Source organism: Hemitrygon akajei, chromosome 29 (assembly GCF_048418815.1).
Source record: "Hemitrygon akajei chromosome 29, sHemAka1.3, whole genome shotgun sequence".
Taxonomy (NCBI): domain Eukaryota; kingdom Metazoa; phylum Chordata; class Chondrichthyes; order Myliobatiformes; family Dasyatidae; genus Hemitrygon; species Hemitrygon akajei.
In genome coordinates this window covers 35,052,845-35,070,575 of record NC_133152.1, presented here as the reverse complement: position 1 = coordinate 35,070,575, position 17,731 = coordinate 35,052,845, and the positions used below count along the sequence as shown (strand labels likewise).

The following is a 17,731-nucleotide window of genomic DNA, read 5'->3' as shown; positions in this document are numbered from 1 at the left end:
TCAGATGGAGCCAGCAGCAAGCTAGGGTCAGACTGCCAGCCAGAAAAGAAATTTTGTTGATTTTTGTAGAGCAACTCACTGAGTAAATCATAGAAAAAAAAGATTTCACAAAATCACCTCTTAGGAGTCCAGAAAGAACAACAGATACTGCTTGTCAATTTCCATATTATTGGTACCATAGATATTAAAATTAAATATTCCAAAAACCTTGGAGAATTATTAAGTTAGAAGTGAGCTATCAACAGCAGGAAAGTCCCATCTACAAGTTCTGGTTTGAGGGGACTGATCACCACAAGCACTACAACAAACTGAATTCAGAAGTGGAAATTGAGCCAGTATTTCCAACTTTAACCTGCAGGAAAGAAAGAGACTAAACTGGGGATGAATGGATGGTGGGGTGCTTGGAAATGTACAGTAACAAATTGGCATTGTCCCTGAGTGCTTTGTGAATAGTGTTTGTGCAGCATTACACCAATGGACAAAGTAATGACAAACTACAGAAAGACAAGCAGATGCGTTACTGGAAGAATGCCACGTACACTGATTAAGCAGGCAAATGGCATGCACCCTGAACTTGAGCTGACGTGCAGTAGCTAACACTTGTGTATAAAGAAGTGACTAGGCTGTCTGTTTTTTAGAATTTATCATTGGCTCTTGTGTGGTGTTAGTCTTCCCTTGCAGCAAGTAAAATAAGCACACTTATGATTGATCCACTCTGGGTTAATCGTTGTTTGTTATAAGATGCAGAGAAAAGGCACGCAACAGGAGAATTTCTATTTATTCATCAATCAGGATCTGGGTGTTGATAGCAAGTCCACAACTGTCTATCCCCAATTGCCCTAGACAAGATGGTAGTGAGCTACCTTTTTGAACCACTGGTGTTCTTCTCGTGAATGTACTCTGTTGTCCTGTTGGGTATGGATTTAGCTCCCATACTGTTAAAGGTCCATGTCATAGTAGTGTACAGTTTGGAGGATAGCTTCAGTTGCTTGTAGCTCTTGTCCTCCTGAGAGTAGAGGCAAGTCAAAATTATTCTGGGTAAATAACTGCACATACACTGCAACCACTGAGCACCAGTGGAGGGAATGAGTGTTTAAGGTGGTTGATGAAATGCCAATCAACCAGATAGTTTTGTCCTGACCAGTATCAGTTTTCTTCAGTTATTGAAGCTGCACTCAGCCAGGCAAGTGGAAAATATTTCATCACATTCCTGAGTTTTGCCTTGTAGATAATGAAAAGAATGGCAAGAAGAAAATCCAAGACCCTAAGTTACCTAGAATATAATCGCCTCTTCTAAGTTACTCTATTCACGTGCTGCTTAGCTGAGTCTCTAGTCGATGGTGACCCCCAGGATAATGACGGTGGGGAACTTGCTCATAGTAATGCCACTGAGCACAAAGTTAGCTAATCAAACTCTCTTGCTTGAGATAATCATCACCCACCATTTCTGCAGCATAAACATTACTTTACTTACTAGCCCATGTCTGAATGTTGCTTGGTTCTTGCTGCCTGTGGATAGATAGATACTTTATTGATCCCAAAGGAAATTCTAGTGTCACAGTAGCATTACAAGTGCATAGATATAAATATTAGAAGAGAAGTAGAAAGAATAAAAAATAAGTTACCACAAATAGTCTAACAGGAAGTGGTCATCACTTCCCCAGGTATGGATTGACACATACCTCATGGCTGAAGGTAAGAATGACCTTATATAACACTTTTGGAGCAGCGCAGTTGTCATAGTCTACTACTAAAAGTGCTCCTCTGTTCAGCTAAGGTGGCATGCAGAGGGTGAGAAACACTGTCCAGAATTGCCAGGATTTTCCTTAGGGTCCTTCATTCTACCACAGCCTCCAGTGAGTCCAGTTTGACTCCTATAACAGAGCCAGCCTTTCTAATCAGTTTACTGAGCCTGTGGGCATTACCCATGTTGATGCCATTGCCCCAGCAGACCACCACATAGAATATTATACTGGCAACAACAGACTGATAGAATATGTGAAGGAGAGGTCTGCATACTCCAAATGACCTCAGTCTCCTCAGGAAGTAGAGGCGACTCTTGCCCTTCATGTACACAGCCTCTGTGTTGGTACTCCACTCGAGTCTGTCATCCAGGAGCATCCCCAGGTATTTGTCGGACCTCATCATATCCACGTCCTCACCGTCAATAGTAACACTGAGCAGTGAAGGCTTAGTCTTCCTAAAGTCCATCATCATTTCCTCAGGTGTTCCCAGGTTTCCCCCCGGTGCTCGGGGAAGGGTAGGGGGCAGGGAGGAGAGTTGATGGAATATAGGGGAAATAAAATGGGATTATTGTTGGAAAAGTATAAATGAGACTTGATTGTCAGTGCTGTATGATTCTATGACTCTTTGTTAGCGAATGATTCAGCCTTTTCTTTAGCTTCTTCTCCTTCTTTGGCTGTCCATTGATTTTGATGATGACTGAGGCCTGGGCAAGGTTGTACAGGAGACCAGCAGTTGCCAATGCTGCAAGTCTCCCCTCTCCACGCCACCGAAGTTGTCCACCGGTGTGACGGCACCGGTGTCGTCACAGAGCAATGTGTGGTTAAGTGCCTTGCTCAAGGACACAACACGCTGCCTCAGCTGAGGCTCGAACTAGTGACCTTCAGATCACTAGACCAATGCCTTAGCCACTTGGCCACGCGCCAACACTTTTCTTTATCACTTACATGCTTGGCCCATTGGAGCCTCCTCTTACAACTAGCTGTTTAGTTGCCCACCACCATTCATGATTAGATGTAGTAACACTGTGGAGCTTTGAAACTCTTGAATTTAGGGCATGTAATTTACTCTGCTTAAATGGCAATCGATCTATTTAGGTCCCATTTTCTCCTACAGGCCTCTTACTGGAAAATGGTAGCAGAAACACAACAAGCCCTCCCAGCCTAACTGAAGTGACAATCCCACCCTCCCACTCCACCCCCTTGGCTTCAAGAAGCATACATTTCCCAGCAGGGGATTACTGAACTACAATGAAAAAGGAGAACCTTTAAACTTGGCATACTGTGCTAAGGCCACCAGCAGAAACACAAATGGTGTCCTGGCCAACATCAGCTGATTGAGTACAGAACTGGAAACTCAGCATGGGACATTTTAGTGTGTACAGTTCAGAGTTCAAACCCAAACTGAGTTTACAGCCTTACTATCTGTTGAGAGGAAAAACACAAAGCTTAGAGTCAAGAGCTCACCAACCGCTGAATTTCCCTAGCTGTACACTTCGCCCAATCAATGCTGAAACAAGAAACGAACGATAAAAATAATAACCACTTTATGCAAGAAATGTTTTTTGTCACCTTCCCAAAACAGTTGTAATTAAAATGCAAATGTGAGCATAATGTCATATGGTCCTGATAAGAGTCAAAAACCAAACTGGCAACCACATAAATGTGCAATATGGAATATATGGAGTAAACATCAAAGATCAGGGACCTTCACATGAATTAAGATATTAAACTGAATGCCATTCCTTCATAGTACCTTCTCAGGGCTTAAGGGCAAGTCTGGCACTGATATAGTCTTCCAATCTGATCCTTTCATGTCTGGAAACATAGATTTCATCAGTAGAGCCCAAATATGGTCAGTCTCATTTATGTCATTGTCATCGAGCCAAGTGGAAACTGTAGCTGAAAGCCTGCAAGAAGAAAAACCTTCCTGTTAGCCATAAGTGTCACTTGGTTTAAACAATTGTTTTATTTTAAATTTACTAACTCTCATTTCTTTTTCAGAAGGTGTTATTATATTTTGATTGAGATACAGCACAAAAAGGGCCCTTCCAGCCACACCATTCAGCAATTCCCAAATTTTAACCCTAGCATAATTACAGGACAAATTACAATAACCAATTAACCCTCCACTGGTACATCTTTGGACTGTGAAGGGAAACCCATAGTCACGGGGAGAACACACAAACTCCTCACAGGCAGCGGCAGGAATTGAATCTAGGTTACCTATATTGTAAAACATTGTGCTCACGACACCGTGCTGCCCTGTTATTTCTCTCACACTCTTACAGAGGTTGATCTCCCTCTTGCTCAAGTGGTCATTATTCGCACAAAAACTCTTATGCAATATCCAAATGTATTGGGTATCTGCTAAGCAACAAACACAGAATGCTAGAGGAACTCAGCAGGCCAGGCAGCATCTATGGAAAAGAGTAAACAGTCAATGTTTCAGGCCGAGACCCTTCATGAGTCCTGATGAAGGGTGTCCTCCCAAACTGTTTACTCTTTTCCATAGATGCTGCCTGGCCTGCTGAGTTCCTCCAGCATTTTGGGTGTGTTGCTTGGATTTCCAGTACCCGCAGATTTTCTCATGTTTGGGATATCTGCTAAGCTTGATTCTATAGACCCTACATCCTAGTTGGAAGTTACTGGAACATGACCAGGAACTTTTCTGATGTTTCTACCAATTTTATCGGAATTGCAGCAGTGAGAAGCTCAACCACTCTCCCAACCTCCCAGTTTATTACGGGAATCAGCTTTGGATCTGTCTAGTGTCTTTAACAAGCCTCTCACAATACACTGGCATCTTAACTCAAGTAAATAACTTTTGGAATCAGAGGCTTTGGGGTCATGTTCCTCTCAAGGATTTATAATCCACCAAGTGCAAAAAAAAATGGGTGCCCAAGGGATGCAATTCAAGTTATTTATATCTCTGCAATGGAGATTGGAACTGCAATGCAGCAATGTCAAATTTCCTGTCCTTGGAATGACAAATTGTAGCAAATCCTCTCTGTATATTCCAGGAATTTATAAATATTAAGGATTACTTGGGGAAGACCAGCAGATCTTAGGTTTCAAGACAAGAAACAAACTGAATACTGTAGTCATTCAGCTGGAGCTCCATCTGTACAAAACTGAGATGCTGTACTTTAATATATATTATACGAAACAAAAGCAGAAAATGCTGAAAACACTCAGCAAGTCAGACTTTTGATTTCAGGAGAAATGTGCCTCCTCTCATCATCAACAACTCTACAGATGCATTGTTTCTACATTCAGGCACTTGGGCATTATATTTCTCAGGACCTCGTGTGGGAGAAACATTATTTCCTTCGTTAACAAAAATGCTCAGCAGAGGATGTATTTCATGCGGCAGGTGGTAAAATTCCATCTTCCCCAAATCATACTGGTGCAACTGTACCTGCCACCATAGAGAGCATCCTCTCATGATATACAAAAACTACAGTGAACTATCAGGTCAGCAGAAAAGGTCAAGGGCTGCAGTTTACCGTCACTGCAACACTTGTATGTCCAGGACAAAGGAACAGTAAGAAAATTTCATTGTGGACACTACCCACTCTTCAAAATGCCTTCAAGATTCAAGATTGTTTAATGTCATTTCCTGTGCATGAGTGTACAGAAGAATAAAATAATTGCTATTCTGGATCTGATGCAGCACAAAAAAAACCCACAAAAGATAAAGAACACAACAATAATTTAAAAACACAATACACAGTAAATACATAAGATAGCTTATATACATTGATTATATGTACATAAGTGATGCTAGGCTGTACATAAGATGACTGACAGAAATTATAAAGTAGTGGTGGAGTTTATGGATGGAGGCTTTGATCATTCTTACTGCTTGGGCAAAGTAACTGTTTTTGAGTCTGGTAGTCCTGGTGTAGATGCTACATAGCCTCCTCCCTGATGGGAGTGAGACAAACAGTCCATGAGCAGGGTGGGTGGGATCCTTCATGTTACTGGTCCTTTTCCAGCAACTTTCTGTATATGTGCCCTTGATGGCGGGTATGCTGGTGCCAGTGATGCATTGGCTAGTTTTGACTACACGTTGCAGAGCCTTCCTGTCTGCAGCAGTGCACTTTCCATAACAGGCAATGATGTAGTTTATCAGGATACACTCTACTACAAATCTGCAGGGTAACGTGATCATGGATGTGCAAAGTCCACCTCTCTTCAGCCTTTTCAGAAGTAAAAATGTTGATGAGCTTTCTTGACTGTGTAGGATGTGTTCTGGGAGCATGAGAGGTTGTGTGTGATGTGCACTTCCAGGAGTTTGAAACTGCTTGCAGCTTCCACTGCAATGCCACCAAATTAAAACGGGGTGTGAGATCTCCTGAAGTTGATAACCATTTCCTTTCTCTTGCTGATATTAAGAAAGAAGAGCCTATTTGCCTGACACAAGGCCTCAAGCTCGTCCATTTCCTCTCTGCAGGCCGTTTCCAATAGCTCCCTTCTGGAAAGGCCTATAGGAATATTAAAACAAAAACTTCACACCATCTTAGAAGTTTGTTCCCCCAAGTAGTCACTCAAAAATTCTAGTTAACCTCCTGCCAACCCCTTCTATCACTGCTGTCATTGCACTGGACTGTAGATACTTTAAACCTCTATTTATAGTGTTTTTTACATTATAAATACATACTGGTGTTTATTTATGTATGCACATTTATTCCATATCTATTCTTTAACCTCTAGCTTTATTTTTTAATATATACAACTCCTTATTTTTATATACTTTATAATTAGTGCTGTTTTTGTTGCATGTCGCACCCTAACACACCACAGCAAATTAAATGTAAATATATATGGCAAATAAAGCTGATCCTTTCTTCTCAGACCTGAGGAATTAGCTAGGTTTCCTTTCCGCAGATACTGCCTGACCTGCTCAATGTTTCTAACATTTTGTGTTTTTAAATTTCAGATTTCAAGGTTCTGCAGATTTTTTTTTTATTAACAGTTGGACTGAGTATCAAGATTTATATAATCACAAGTCTTTTCTTATAATATTGGTGTCAATATGAATGTCAAACCAAAAGGCTTCTGAATAAGTGATCCCAAAGAAAGAATTCAGTACCAGATATGGTTAATACAGAGTAAAATCATAAAAAGCTAAAATATGGAAAGCTACCTCTCAAGCTTTTATTCATATCTCGTGAATATGAGTTGGGCCAGATTATTAAATTTTACTACGGAATTTGTGAATTTCGCCTTTAAAGACAGGAACCCAAAAACTATTGGAAGCATTAACAGCGCCAGATGTTAAAGTGGATCATGGATTCGCATGGGGCATGTCACAGAAAACGGCCGTTTGGCCCGTCTGAATTGTACTGTAGCTTTCTCCACAAAATGAGGCTGTTCTTCAATTGGGAAAGGTTCAGTAATGACGAAAACAGTGGTCAGCATGGGCAAGGTGGGCCGAAGGGCCAGTTACTGTACTGAGCCACTGGCCGGAAGAAGCCGATGGCGATACCCCGCTCACTTACTCCTTCCTCTCTGGCGCCGGCTGCTCGATGTCCTGCCGCGGCTTGGGGCTCAGCTCCCGTGGCTGGCCGAGGCCGGCAGCTCTCCTTCGCTTTAACTTGAGCTTCTTTTCCTCCGCCATTGCAACGACCCGAGGCCCAGGCCGACCTGAACCTCCAGCCTGGCCCGTCTCGGGCCGACTCAGCCCGGGTTTGAATCTCCCGCCCACAACTCGCGCCTCTTCTTAAAGCGAGAAGACTTCGTTTAGCTTCATTAAGGTCAAACTTTAAATCCCGCCTCCACACCGTACGAAGCTACTACAAATACGAGAAGTAACTTCTCTTTCGCGTACGGGAAAAAAAACCTTATTTTAGTTGTTCAATTTAAATAATGTTTTAGGTTAGTCATGTTTCCGGTGACTCAGAAGACAGGGGGCGGACTGCGGTCTCACATTCCACCCTCTACGCATAAGCAGCCACTATTCCATCGTATTATTCATCAACGCCTCCTGGAAAAATCCTGCCCATGTGAATGAAAGACTGGATTGTTTTCACCTGCGGGATCTCCATAAAAGCAAAGTACGTGGATAGTGAAAATCCGAGATAGGGAGTGTTGGCAGCAATCAGAAGGTCAGGTAGAGTTTCATTATGAACGCCTTCCAGAATAAAAAAAACAAGTGAGGAGGTAAATGAGATAACAAAATAATTTACTAAAAATGTCAAACTGTTCCAGATTTACAGTTCAATTATTTTGACCTCCAAATCAACTCACTCCTATAATGAGGGCTCTTCAATAGCTGCATCACGAGTTCAAATCCTGGAACTTCAGCCGCAATGAAGACCAGTTTAGAGATGGGTTTTTTCTCATGGTGAATCATCAGGCACGGGGAAGATGTCACTAGTGTCCCAGTTCCAGGAAACTCAAATGGAGATTACAAGGGGAAATCTTTACACAAGTATAGAGATGCTTGGGCAAGTCTGTTCAGTAGCATGTGTTAGATGTACTGTATATGAGCATGGGAAGTCAGCACCATTGTGCACTCAGCTTTGAACAAAGGCTGGTGCCACCCTTTCCAGCAAGAAAATGGTGGCCATCTCCAAGCAGCTTTTGATACGTCCAACCACCCCAAGATTGTGTGTGTGTTACTGTAGATGCTCAGAATTACATTGTGGCCCTGAATTCTCTGCAGAAACCTATTAGCCAGTCAGAGCAGAAGGGCAGTATTTTAAACAGAAACAGAGACCTTCCCTGACGTTAGTCCTGTTTGTGACAAGTGTAAAGGGGGCGAGGCTTCTCTTATTCATATGTACTGGGCTTGTCCTAGTTTAGAGAAATATTGGAGAGAAGTTTTTTTTATCTCTATCCCATATTCTTAATTGCCACTTAGAACCTAACCCTCTGACTGCTCTTTTTGGCACCCTGGGTGAGGCAGACATGCATTTGAGTCTGATTAAACGTTGAACACTATCTTTTGCCTCTCTTTTGGCTGGACGCTTAGTTCTTCTCAGGTGGAGAGATGTTGCCCCACCCACTTATGCTCAATGGCTTAGTGATATTATGTCCTGTTTAGACCTTGAAAAGATTCAATATTTACTTCTCAATTTGGACATAAAGTTTCATAAGGTGTGGGGACCTTTTGAATACTTTCATAACTCCTCTTTAGATTAAGTTTATTCTTTTTTTCTGTACCATAATCCCTTACTTTCAGGTTTTTTTAATGGGAATTACATTATAGTTTTGGTAGGCATTTTTTATATATATATTTACAGCTCTGTGGGGTCGAACGCTCCAATTAATTTTTCTTTTACATATTATATTGGTTGGCCTGGAGTTTTGTAGTGGAAGGGTGGGGAGGATACTAACTTTATATGATTTTATTTTAAGTGCTTTTTCCTTATTGTTATGAATTATAAATTAGCTACGTTTGTTTTGTACTGTATTAATCTCCATTTTGTTGATGGGTTTTTTGTAGTTGTACTGTAGAAACATAAAAAAATTAATAAAAAAAAGAAATAGAGGCCTTCACTTCAACAATTAAAAATTATCCGAAAGTTTTGCAACTCAGAAGTTCAGTGCACTTAAAAATCACCTCCATGAATCCCCCAAAAATGCGAATATAAATAGTACAAGGGAAGAACTTGCCATGTTCAAATCTGGAGTTAACTTACATATTATGAGACAGAAGGAGGCTATTCAGTCTCTTGTATCCTGGCAGATCGATCCCACTCACCTTTATTTCAATATAGCCCCTATAATTAATTATCTTGCATGCTCATTATTTCCCCCTGTTATTCATTTGCCGTTCACCCACACCAAGGGGATATTTCCTGTATGTTCTCCACACTGTGTCAATTGCACGTAAATGAACCATTTTCATAGCACGTGCACATCGAACAGCAATTGACATCACTGCCTTTTCCACTTACTTTGGTGCCTGTAGGAACACCATTCAATATATGTCAGGGAAGCTGTAATCAAATAAAGGTTTGCAATCAGTTCTACATAATTCAGTCCTTCTGCGCTTAAAAAAAGGGAATGTGCCACATACTTGAATGCCTAAACAGTGTAAAGTCAGGGCTCTGAGTAATACAGTAAGTGCTTTATATGTAATATCTCAATTATACTGTATTGGAGACTGTAGTATTTCAGGGTGCAATTATTTATGCTTCCAAAAGCACAAAGGATTTTGCAGACCTGACCTGATAGAGGTGTACAAGGTGCTTGGAAGTAGGTACAGAGGAGATGTCAGGGGTAAATTTTTACACAGAGTTTGGTGAATGCATGAAATGGGTTGCCGGCGACGGTGGTGGAGGCGGAAATGACAGGGTCTTTTAAGAGACTCCTGGATGGATACATGGAGCTTAGAAAAATAGAGGGCTATGAGTAAGCCTAAGTAGTTCTAAGGTAAGGACATGTTCGGCACAGCTTTGTGGGCCGAAGGGCCTGTATTGAGCTGTAGGTTTTCTATGTTTCTAGATGCTGGAAATCTTGGGCAACACACAAAATGCTGGAGGAACTCAACGTCAGGCAGCATCAATGGAGAGGAATAACAATGCTTTGGTCCAAAACATCAACTGTTTATCCCGCTCCATAGATGCTGCCTGACTTGTTGAGTTCCTCCAACATTTTGTGTTATTTGTGCTTTCAATTTGCTCTTATTGCCATGTTTATTGAACTTACAGACTCTCTGCTGGGATGTTGCTCTAAGGTATGAGCAGGTCTTTGTGCCTTATGAGGAAATAAATTATTTTTCGTCTCTCTTAAATCATCACTTACATCCAGGTTTTTTGGGAATTCATTGAAGGTGATTCTTCGGGCTGCAGAACCTGTGAATATTTAAGTAAGTTGTTGAGTTGAAGGGTTCTGTATTGTTATCATGCATTCAAATGTCTCACAATACAGCTCACCCCTGCGTAACTTGTAACCACGACAAGATGACCTTCAACAAGTGATAATATCAGCCACTTATTAGCATGTCATGCAAAGGCATTGCTGATACTAAAAGTTCAACAGAGGAGGGAGAATAAAGTAATTTGTTAAAATCAAACTCCATTTCTTTTAGATCTTTGGAATTCACCACCTAAGAGGGATATGCATTTAGTGGACACTTTATTGGGTACCTTCTATAGTCTTCTGCTGTTGTGGCCCGTCCACTTCAAGGTTCAACGTTTTATGCATTCAGAGATGCTTTTCTGCACACCGTTGTTGTAATGCGTCGTTACTTGAGTTAATATCACTTTCCTGTCAGCATGAACCAGTCTGGCCATTCTCCTCTGACCTCTCTCAGTAACAAGGTGTCTTCGCCCACAGAACTGCCGCTCACTGGATGTTTTTTCTTTAATTTTTCGTACCATTCTCTGTAAACTTTAGACATTTGTGTGTGAAAACCCCAGGGGAATCAGCAGTTTCTTCAATGCTCAAACCACCCCATCTGGCACCAACAACCTTTCCACGGTCAAAGTCACATTTCTTCCCCATTCTGATGTTTGGTCTGAACAACAACTGAACCTCTTGACCATGCTTTTATGCAATATTGAGTTGTTGTCACATTAGATATTTGCATTAACGAGCAGGTGTACAAAATTTATCAAATAAAGTGGTGTCACTGAGTGTCGAAACACAGTTGCTGAGTATATGCAATGCAGAGATGGGTGCACTTTTAGATATCAAGGGATATGGGATTGGTGCAGGAAAATAGCAGTGTGGTGAAAAAGTCACCATGATACATTTGAATGGTGGGGTAGGTTTTAGGTCATGAATGGCCTACACCTGCTTGTGTTCTTATGATTATACCGCTAAGGGGATGGGTGCACAATGATAATAAAGTGCATCAAAAGACCAGCGGATGGTGGGGTTATCTGATATCAGAATGAAATTTTAAGTTTTTTAATGTCCATTGGGTTAACCAATCTCAGTAAGCATTCTACGTTAACTTTGGAGATCTAAGGCGGGGAGGAAAAAGTCATCTAGGGTTCCCAAATCATGTGATAGTTTGTTGATCTTTGTTGGAACATGTCCATGTGTGTGAACAATGGATGAGGGAAGAATTGCCCAACAACTATGTCTTCAATGACTACATTTTTCATATCTTGTTCAGTAGTGGGAAACATTTCAGAGGTCTGATTACTCCAAAGAACCACAACCCAACAGAGAGTCCTTGTATCCCATAGGAACGGGAAGGAAAAAGGGAAAAGGTTCAAAGCCCACAAACCACAAAAGCACACTGAGCTATACATCTCCAATATTGAACATGAATCGTGACTTTCCAAATGAGTTGATACAATATAGCCCTGCATCACAATGCTGAGATGCAATGTTTTTGGATGGCTCTCAAGGTTTGCGGGAGTTATTGACATTTGATATTCAGTGATATTTCACATTATCATCGCTGTTTGCATTTTCATTGACATTATGAAGTTTTATTTCTTAGAACTCTGGTTCAAAGTCTTCAGGTAAATTCATAATATTGTGCCTTCAATGCCAATCATCTTGAGAAGTGATAATACCAAAAAGAAAATAATTAGCCCTATCTGGATTGAAAATTTAAACCTGTGTGAAATATGAAATCCCTATGGGAATAAATAGACTGAATGATGAGTCAAAGTATGCCAAATTATGGGAATGAACCAATTAAGGAATGATACTCAAAAATTCAACTATGCTTCTTTTCATCTTAATGTAAGTGAGCATTGATTTCTTTTTGGAGAGAAGACATGACTGAATCTTTACTGCTTGTTTCAATTCATTCTAGGAATTGGATCTGCTACGTCAAAGTTCAAAGTAAACTTATTAGCAAAGTATATATACGTCACCGTATGCTAACCTGAGATTGATTCTTTGCTGACATTCGCAGTAAATACAATGAAAAACTGCACACGATGGACAATCAATGTGCAAAAGACAACAAACTGAAAATACAAAAACTAAATAATAATAATAATAATAAATAGGTAATAAATATCAAGAACATGAGATGAAGTGTCCTTGAAAGTGAGTCCATAGGCTGTGGGAACAGCTCAGCGTTGGAATGAGTGAAGTCACACTTGAGTCACCTTTGCACTTCAGTGCACTTTCCTTTCTACCTCTCACAATGCATTAACCACGTCCAATGTCTCTCTTTCACCAGTCTCCGTCAAGCTACCGAAGTGGTCTACTGCCTGCTTGAACTAGTCAAGTCTCTGTGGTGAAAGTACTTTCTGAGTGCTATTGGATAAGGATTTTTGGGATTGACACCCAGCATTGATGAAGGAGCAGCAGTATATTACCACATCAGGAACCCGTGTGACTTGGAGAGGAGCCTAATTAGAGCATAATTGTGAATGATTATGCTCATGTTAATTGGCTGCTATAAATTGTCCCTAGTGGCAGGGGAACCAGGGAGAGTTGATGGGATGAGAGCTAGAATATGTACTTACTTAAGCCCATCTCCCCAACTAGGTCATAGGCTGCCAACAGTAGCTCACCCAAGTCCTCTGTCCTGGGCTGGTCTCCAGGTGTAGCCCATTTTCTTTGTGTGTCCTTCCTCTCCCAGGGATGAGGTCTTTGGAACTTCTGTAGGCGTTTCCGATGCACTTTTTTTAAAAATGGGATGGGTTGCTAGCCCCATCCCCAGTCATCTCCCTTTTGCAGCTGGTCTTGGGACTATCTATGGCAGAGTTAGAGTGAGAATGGATTACAGAAAAATAAGTGGGTAAGTGGGGGAATGGGACTGGAAAGCTACACAAGTTCAATGGGTCTCCATCTCTGATATATGGGGTCATCTGAAGTGTGTTATAGCCAGTGAATTAATTTTGAAGTGCAATCATTCTTACTATGCAGGGAAAAAAATTCAGAGGATAAATCTGGTCTGCCCGGACCCAGGCCATCCCTTGGTCATGACAGGGTTTCGGTCCTGAGAACTGTTCGCAACTTGAGTTTTTAGTAAGTCAGAAATGAAAAAAACAGCATATGAAAGAGGATGACAGAAACAGCTGTGATGGGGGAGTGAGAGCTAACAGAGTAGTGAAGTGGTTAGTGTAACTCTATTACAGCGCCAGTGACCTGCGTCTGATTCCACCACTGTCTGTAAGGAGTTTATACATTCTCCCCGATGCTGTGTAGGTTTCCTCCCGCATCCCTAGGATGGACAGGTTAATTGGTCACATTGGTGTAATTGGGCAATGCAGTTTGTTGGGTCTATTACCATGCTGTATCACGAAATAAATTGCTTTTTTTTAAACAAAGAAGAATGGCCGCTAGTTGGCTTCACGGACTCATTGAGTGAGTGGGTCAGGATGGTCAGTGCTCTCAGCTCGACTTGGCCTGACCCAACTCCTGATAGTTACAGCTAGGGGTGTGAGGGATGAAGGTGGTGTTGGTGGGGAGAGAAGGCACATGGAAATGCCCCACTCCCAGCTGGCAGGAGATGCCTACGGCCCCATGGCAACTGGCAAATCCATCGCTATACACCTCCAAACAGCAGCACAGTGGCTCATACTACTAATTCCCACCAAAAATATTGCCTCCACCTCAGCAGCATGCAGCTCCACGGTCAGGCTGTGACCACTCTGGCTAACTCCAAATCACTCGATTCACCTCATACTCACCAGCGAAGCTTTCTATAAAGTTAGGGAACTTAGGGTTTGTCTTCTCATGCTACATATTTGTAGCCACTTCACATTGGCATCGGTGAAGACTTGGACCCTTTCCTCATGATTGATACACTGATACACTTAAGATCCGCTTTTAACTTTGTGGCTCATGCGAAACACTGAAAACTAAACCTACACCTTCACTCCCAGTCCACAGCCTCCTCTATTGCCACATTGAGGCCACGTTCAGGTTCAAGGAGCAACACCTCATATTCTGTCTGAGTAGCCTCCAACCTGACGACATGAACATCAAACTCTCTAGCTTCCAGTAATTTCTCGCCTCCTCCTGCTCTCATTTTCCATTCCCTAGTTCCCCTCTCAACCCTTCTCTTCTACTTAGCTGCCCATCACCTCCCTCTGATGCCTGTCCTCCTTTCCTTTCTTCCATGGTCCACTGTGTTTTTGTGGTGAACTACATATACCTGTCTGGACACGCCCCCCCCCCCCCCCCCACTGACTGCTCCTGTGGCTCCTCCCAAAGACCCCTGTATAAAGGCGATTGGAGGCACTGCTCCTCCCTCAGTCTCCAGGATGTTGTGTGGTGGTCTCTTGCTGCTGACGGTGCTTTCTTCCAGCTAATAGGCCACACTTTTAGCCCTTAAGTCAAAGTGGTTGCTGGTCTCTTGATGGCAGGAGGTCCTCCCCGAGGCACTCCTCTCCATCCGCTCTCTGTTATGTACGTCCACCAATGCCACCCCTCATGAGCGCCTCTTTTCTTTTCCCAGGAAGTCTGCCACTGGGACCACCCTACCGGCTTGGCTGACGTCCCCAGGGCCAGTGCTGCTCCGGCAACATGCGCGGAGCAATAAATACTCCCCACTGGTCGAGATGGTTCACCTACTACATGCGAACCCCCAGTATGCCCACGTGGTCTTACCTGATGGGCGGGAGGACACGGTCTCCGTCCGCGACCGGCGCCCGCAGGAGCAGCAGACCACTACCCCGAACACTCCACGGTAACAATGAACCCTGTATCCACCGAGGTGTATACCCACCTGACACCGCGCACACCAAGCCCTACACAGACTCCTCACGACACTCCCATACCGGGCGCCTCACACACACATATACCGGGCGCCTCGCACACGCATGAGGGATCACTGACGCCTAATGGGCTGACACCTCAAGCCAGGCCGGAACCAGCACAACCACCGTCTCCGGTGCAATCACCACCGGCACCGGTGCTACGTAGATCGCAGCGACAGATTCGACCACCTGATAGACTTAACCTGTAAATATACTTGTAAGAGACTTCGCCCCATGGGGACTCTCTTTTAAAACAAAGGGGGAGTGAATGTGGTGAACTACATATACCTGTCTGGACACGCCCCCCCCCCCCCCCCCCCCACTGACTGCTCCTGTGGTTCCTCCCACAGACCCCTGTATAAAGGCGATTGGAGGCACTGCTCCTCCCTCAGTCTCCAGGATGTTGTGTGGTGGTCTCTTGCTGCTGACGGTGCTTTCTTCCAGCTAATAAAAGCCTAACTCGACTCACGTCTCCGAGAGTTATTGATGGTGCATCAGTTTTCCTATCAGACTCCTTCTTCTTCTGTTGTTTATCTCTTCCATCTATTGCTTTCCAGCTTCTGACTTCATTTCCCCCCTTCCCCACCCACCCACCTTTTCCATCACCTGGTCTCACCTTTCCACCCACCCCCACCTTCTTATTCAGGCTTCTACCTTCATCCTTTCCAATCCTGATGAAAGGTCTTGGCCTGAAACCTCAACTGTTTATTTCCCTTCATAGATGTTACCTGACTTGCTGAGTTCTGCCAGCATTTTGTGTGTGTTGCTCAATATTTCCAGCTTCTGCAAAATCTTTTGTGTTTATAATTTGCTGCACCTTCACTGATCGTATCACCGATTACCAACCACACTCGGAACCACCAAGCCACTTCCCCATTAATCAGACAACTGAACCACAACCGTTGTCTCTACCCACTGCTCAGTCGATCTCCCGCAGCTCTCAGAATCCATCTGCTTACAATCACCGAGTTCCACTCCCCACAAACTGAAGTTGATTCCCTTTGTATTCCCATGTGACTAAGTGTACAAAGCAAAGGCTCTCAGTGTATAAGGCCTCTGTGGGAGTAGACCACACCTTGGGCCTCAAGCACCACTGAATTTCTCAGGATGGGCCTTGGCAAACCTTCAAAGCACCTCAAAGGGACAACCCAGTTCCTAAGCTAAATTGTTATTGATTAATTGACCATGCTTCTTCAATGTGCTACCAAGATTATGAATCGACAACTCTTTCTACAGCATTGAACGGACTGAAGTGGTTATTTTGAACAGAGGAGTGAGAGCATCAGAATAAAAAGAATTTTTTTTAATGTAATTAAAACGTTAAAAAGGGGGAACTTATTAATCTGTGTAGTCTTGTACTGGGTAGAAAAGAAGGGAAATCGGTTACATTTTTTAAAATAACCTTGAACAGAAAAAAAATAGCATTGCTAATACTTTTGAAACATTGCCTGTGTAGGTTGATCACAAGGGACTATATCTGTATAGCTGGTGCCAGTTGGAAACAGTCCTGATATGTGATTCTGCATTGGGAAAAAAGCAAAAGGACAGATCAGGAAGGAAAGGTTATATCATGATGATTTGTGGTTCAATGTTATGATCCGTTGCCATGGTGACAGGAAGGATGAGGGCAGGCAAGAACTGTAGGACTAGCCTGGCACCGTCTCCAAGAGTACTGCTGAAAAACAGATGTTCAACAGAATTTTTTTTTCTTCACTTTCAGGGACTAGAGGAATAGTTCACTGATTCCAAAAAAAATGAATTTGTTATGGTTACAGTTTGTGAAATTTTTCCTTGTCTGCACTAAGCATTTTCACATGGGCCACATGTAACACTTAAGAACCACTTCTTACTTTGATTTTAATCCAGGTGGAAAATACATACATCAACTACTCTGAGCTCACTAGGCAGAGCTGGAAAATACATATAATGTGCTGTATTACTTATGTTGGGCATGCTGAGTTTATGGCTATGTCCAAAAGAGCAGGAGTACCTCACCAGCAGTATTACAGTTCAGAAGGAGCAAATTTTTAAATAGCCTAACTGTGGACTGTTTTCAAGTTTGCATATTGTGAGATGTAGCCATTGATTAGAGATTATAACTTGTTGCATAATTTTCCTACATTGCATTCCTCTATATGGCTTGCCTTTTGCAGCTAGCTTTCAACAGGATAACAAAAGCTAAGAGAATATGTGCACATTTAGCGCTTCAATACTCTGTGACCGAAATCCAAAGCTGTTGAATCCCAGACCTGCTGTCAATCTGACAAAGCTGGGCCTCAGGAACAAAAAAAATATGCAACCGAATCCCAGTCCCATTAGTTAGTCAGCCCCATTCCCAGGCAATGACTG

General features: G+C 42.6%; 1 protein-coding gene and 1 long non-coding RNA gene across 2 annotated transcripts in view; one reads left to right on the top strand and one right to left on the bottom strand.

Moving 5' to 3' along the window:
- LOC140718427 (uncharacterized) overlaps positions 1-7,569 on the bottom strand; it is a 30,967-nt gene extending 23,398 nt beyond the window's left edge. Inside the window, exons 1-2 of the mRNA XM_073032156.1 lie at positions 7,250-7,569; positions 3,499-3,652 (exon numbers count right to left, since the gene is read on the bottom strand). Of these exons, the coding sequence (XP_072888257.1) occupies positions 3,499-3,652; positions 7,250-7,368 (273 nt within the window). The 5' untranslated portion in view covers positions 7,369-7,569. The remainder of the gene's footprint in view (positions 1-3,498; positions 3,653-7,249) is intronic.
- A 202-nt stretch (positions 7,570-7,771) lies between these two features.
- Positions 7,772-15,793, top strand: LOC140718428 (uncharacterized). Its single transcript, XR_012096690.1, has 3 exons — positions 7,772-7,910; positions 15,082-15,312; positions 15,733-15,793. It is a non-coding gene; the product is annotated as an uncharacterized lncRNA (long non-coding RNA).
- The last annotated feature ends 1,938 nt before the right edge of the window (positions 15,794-17,731 follow it).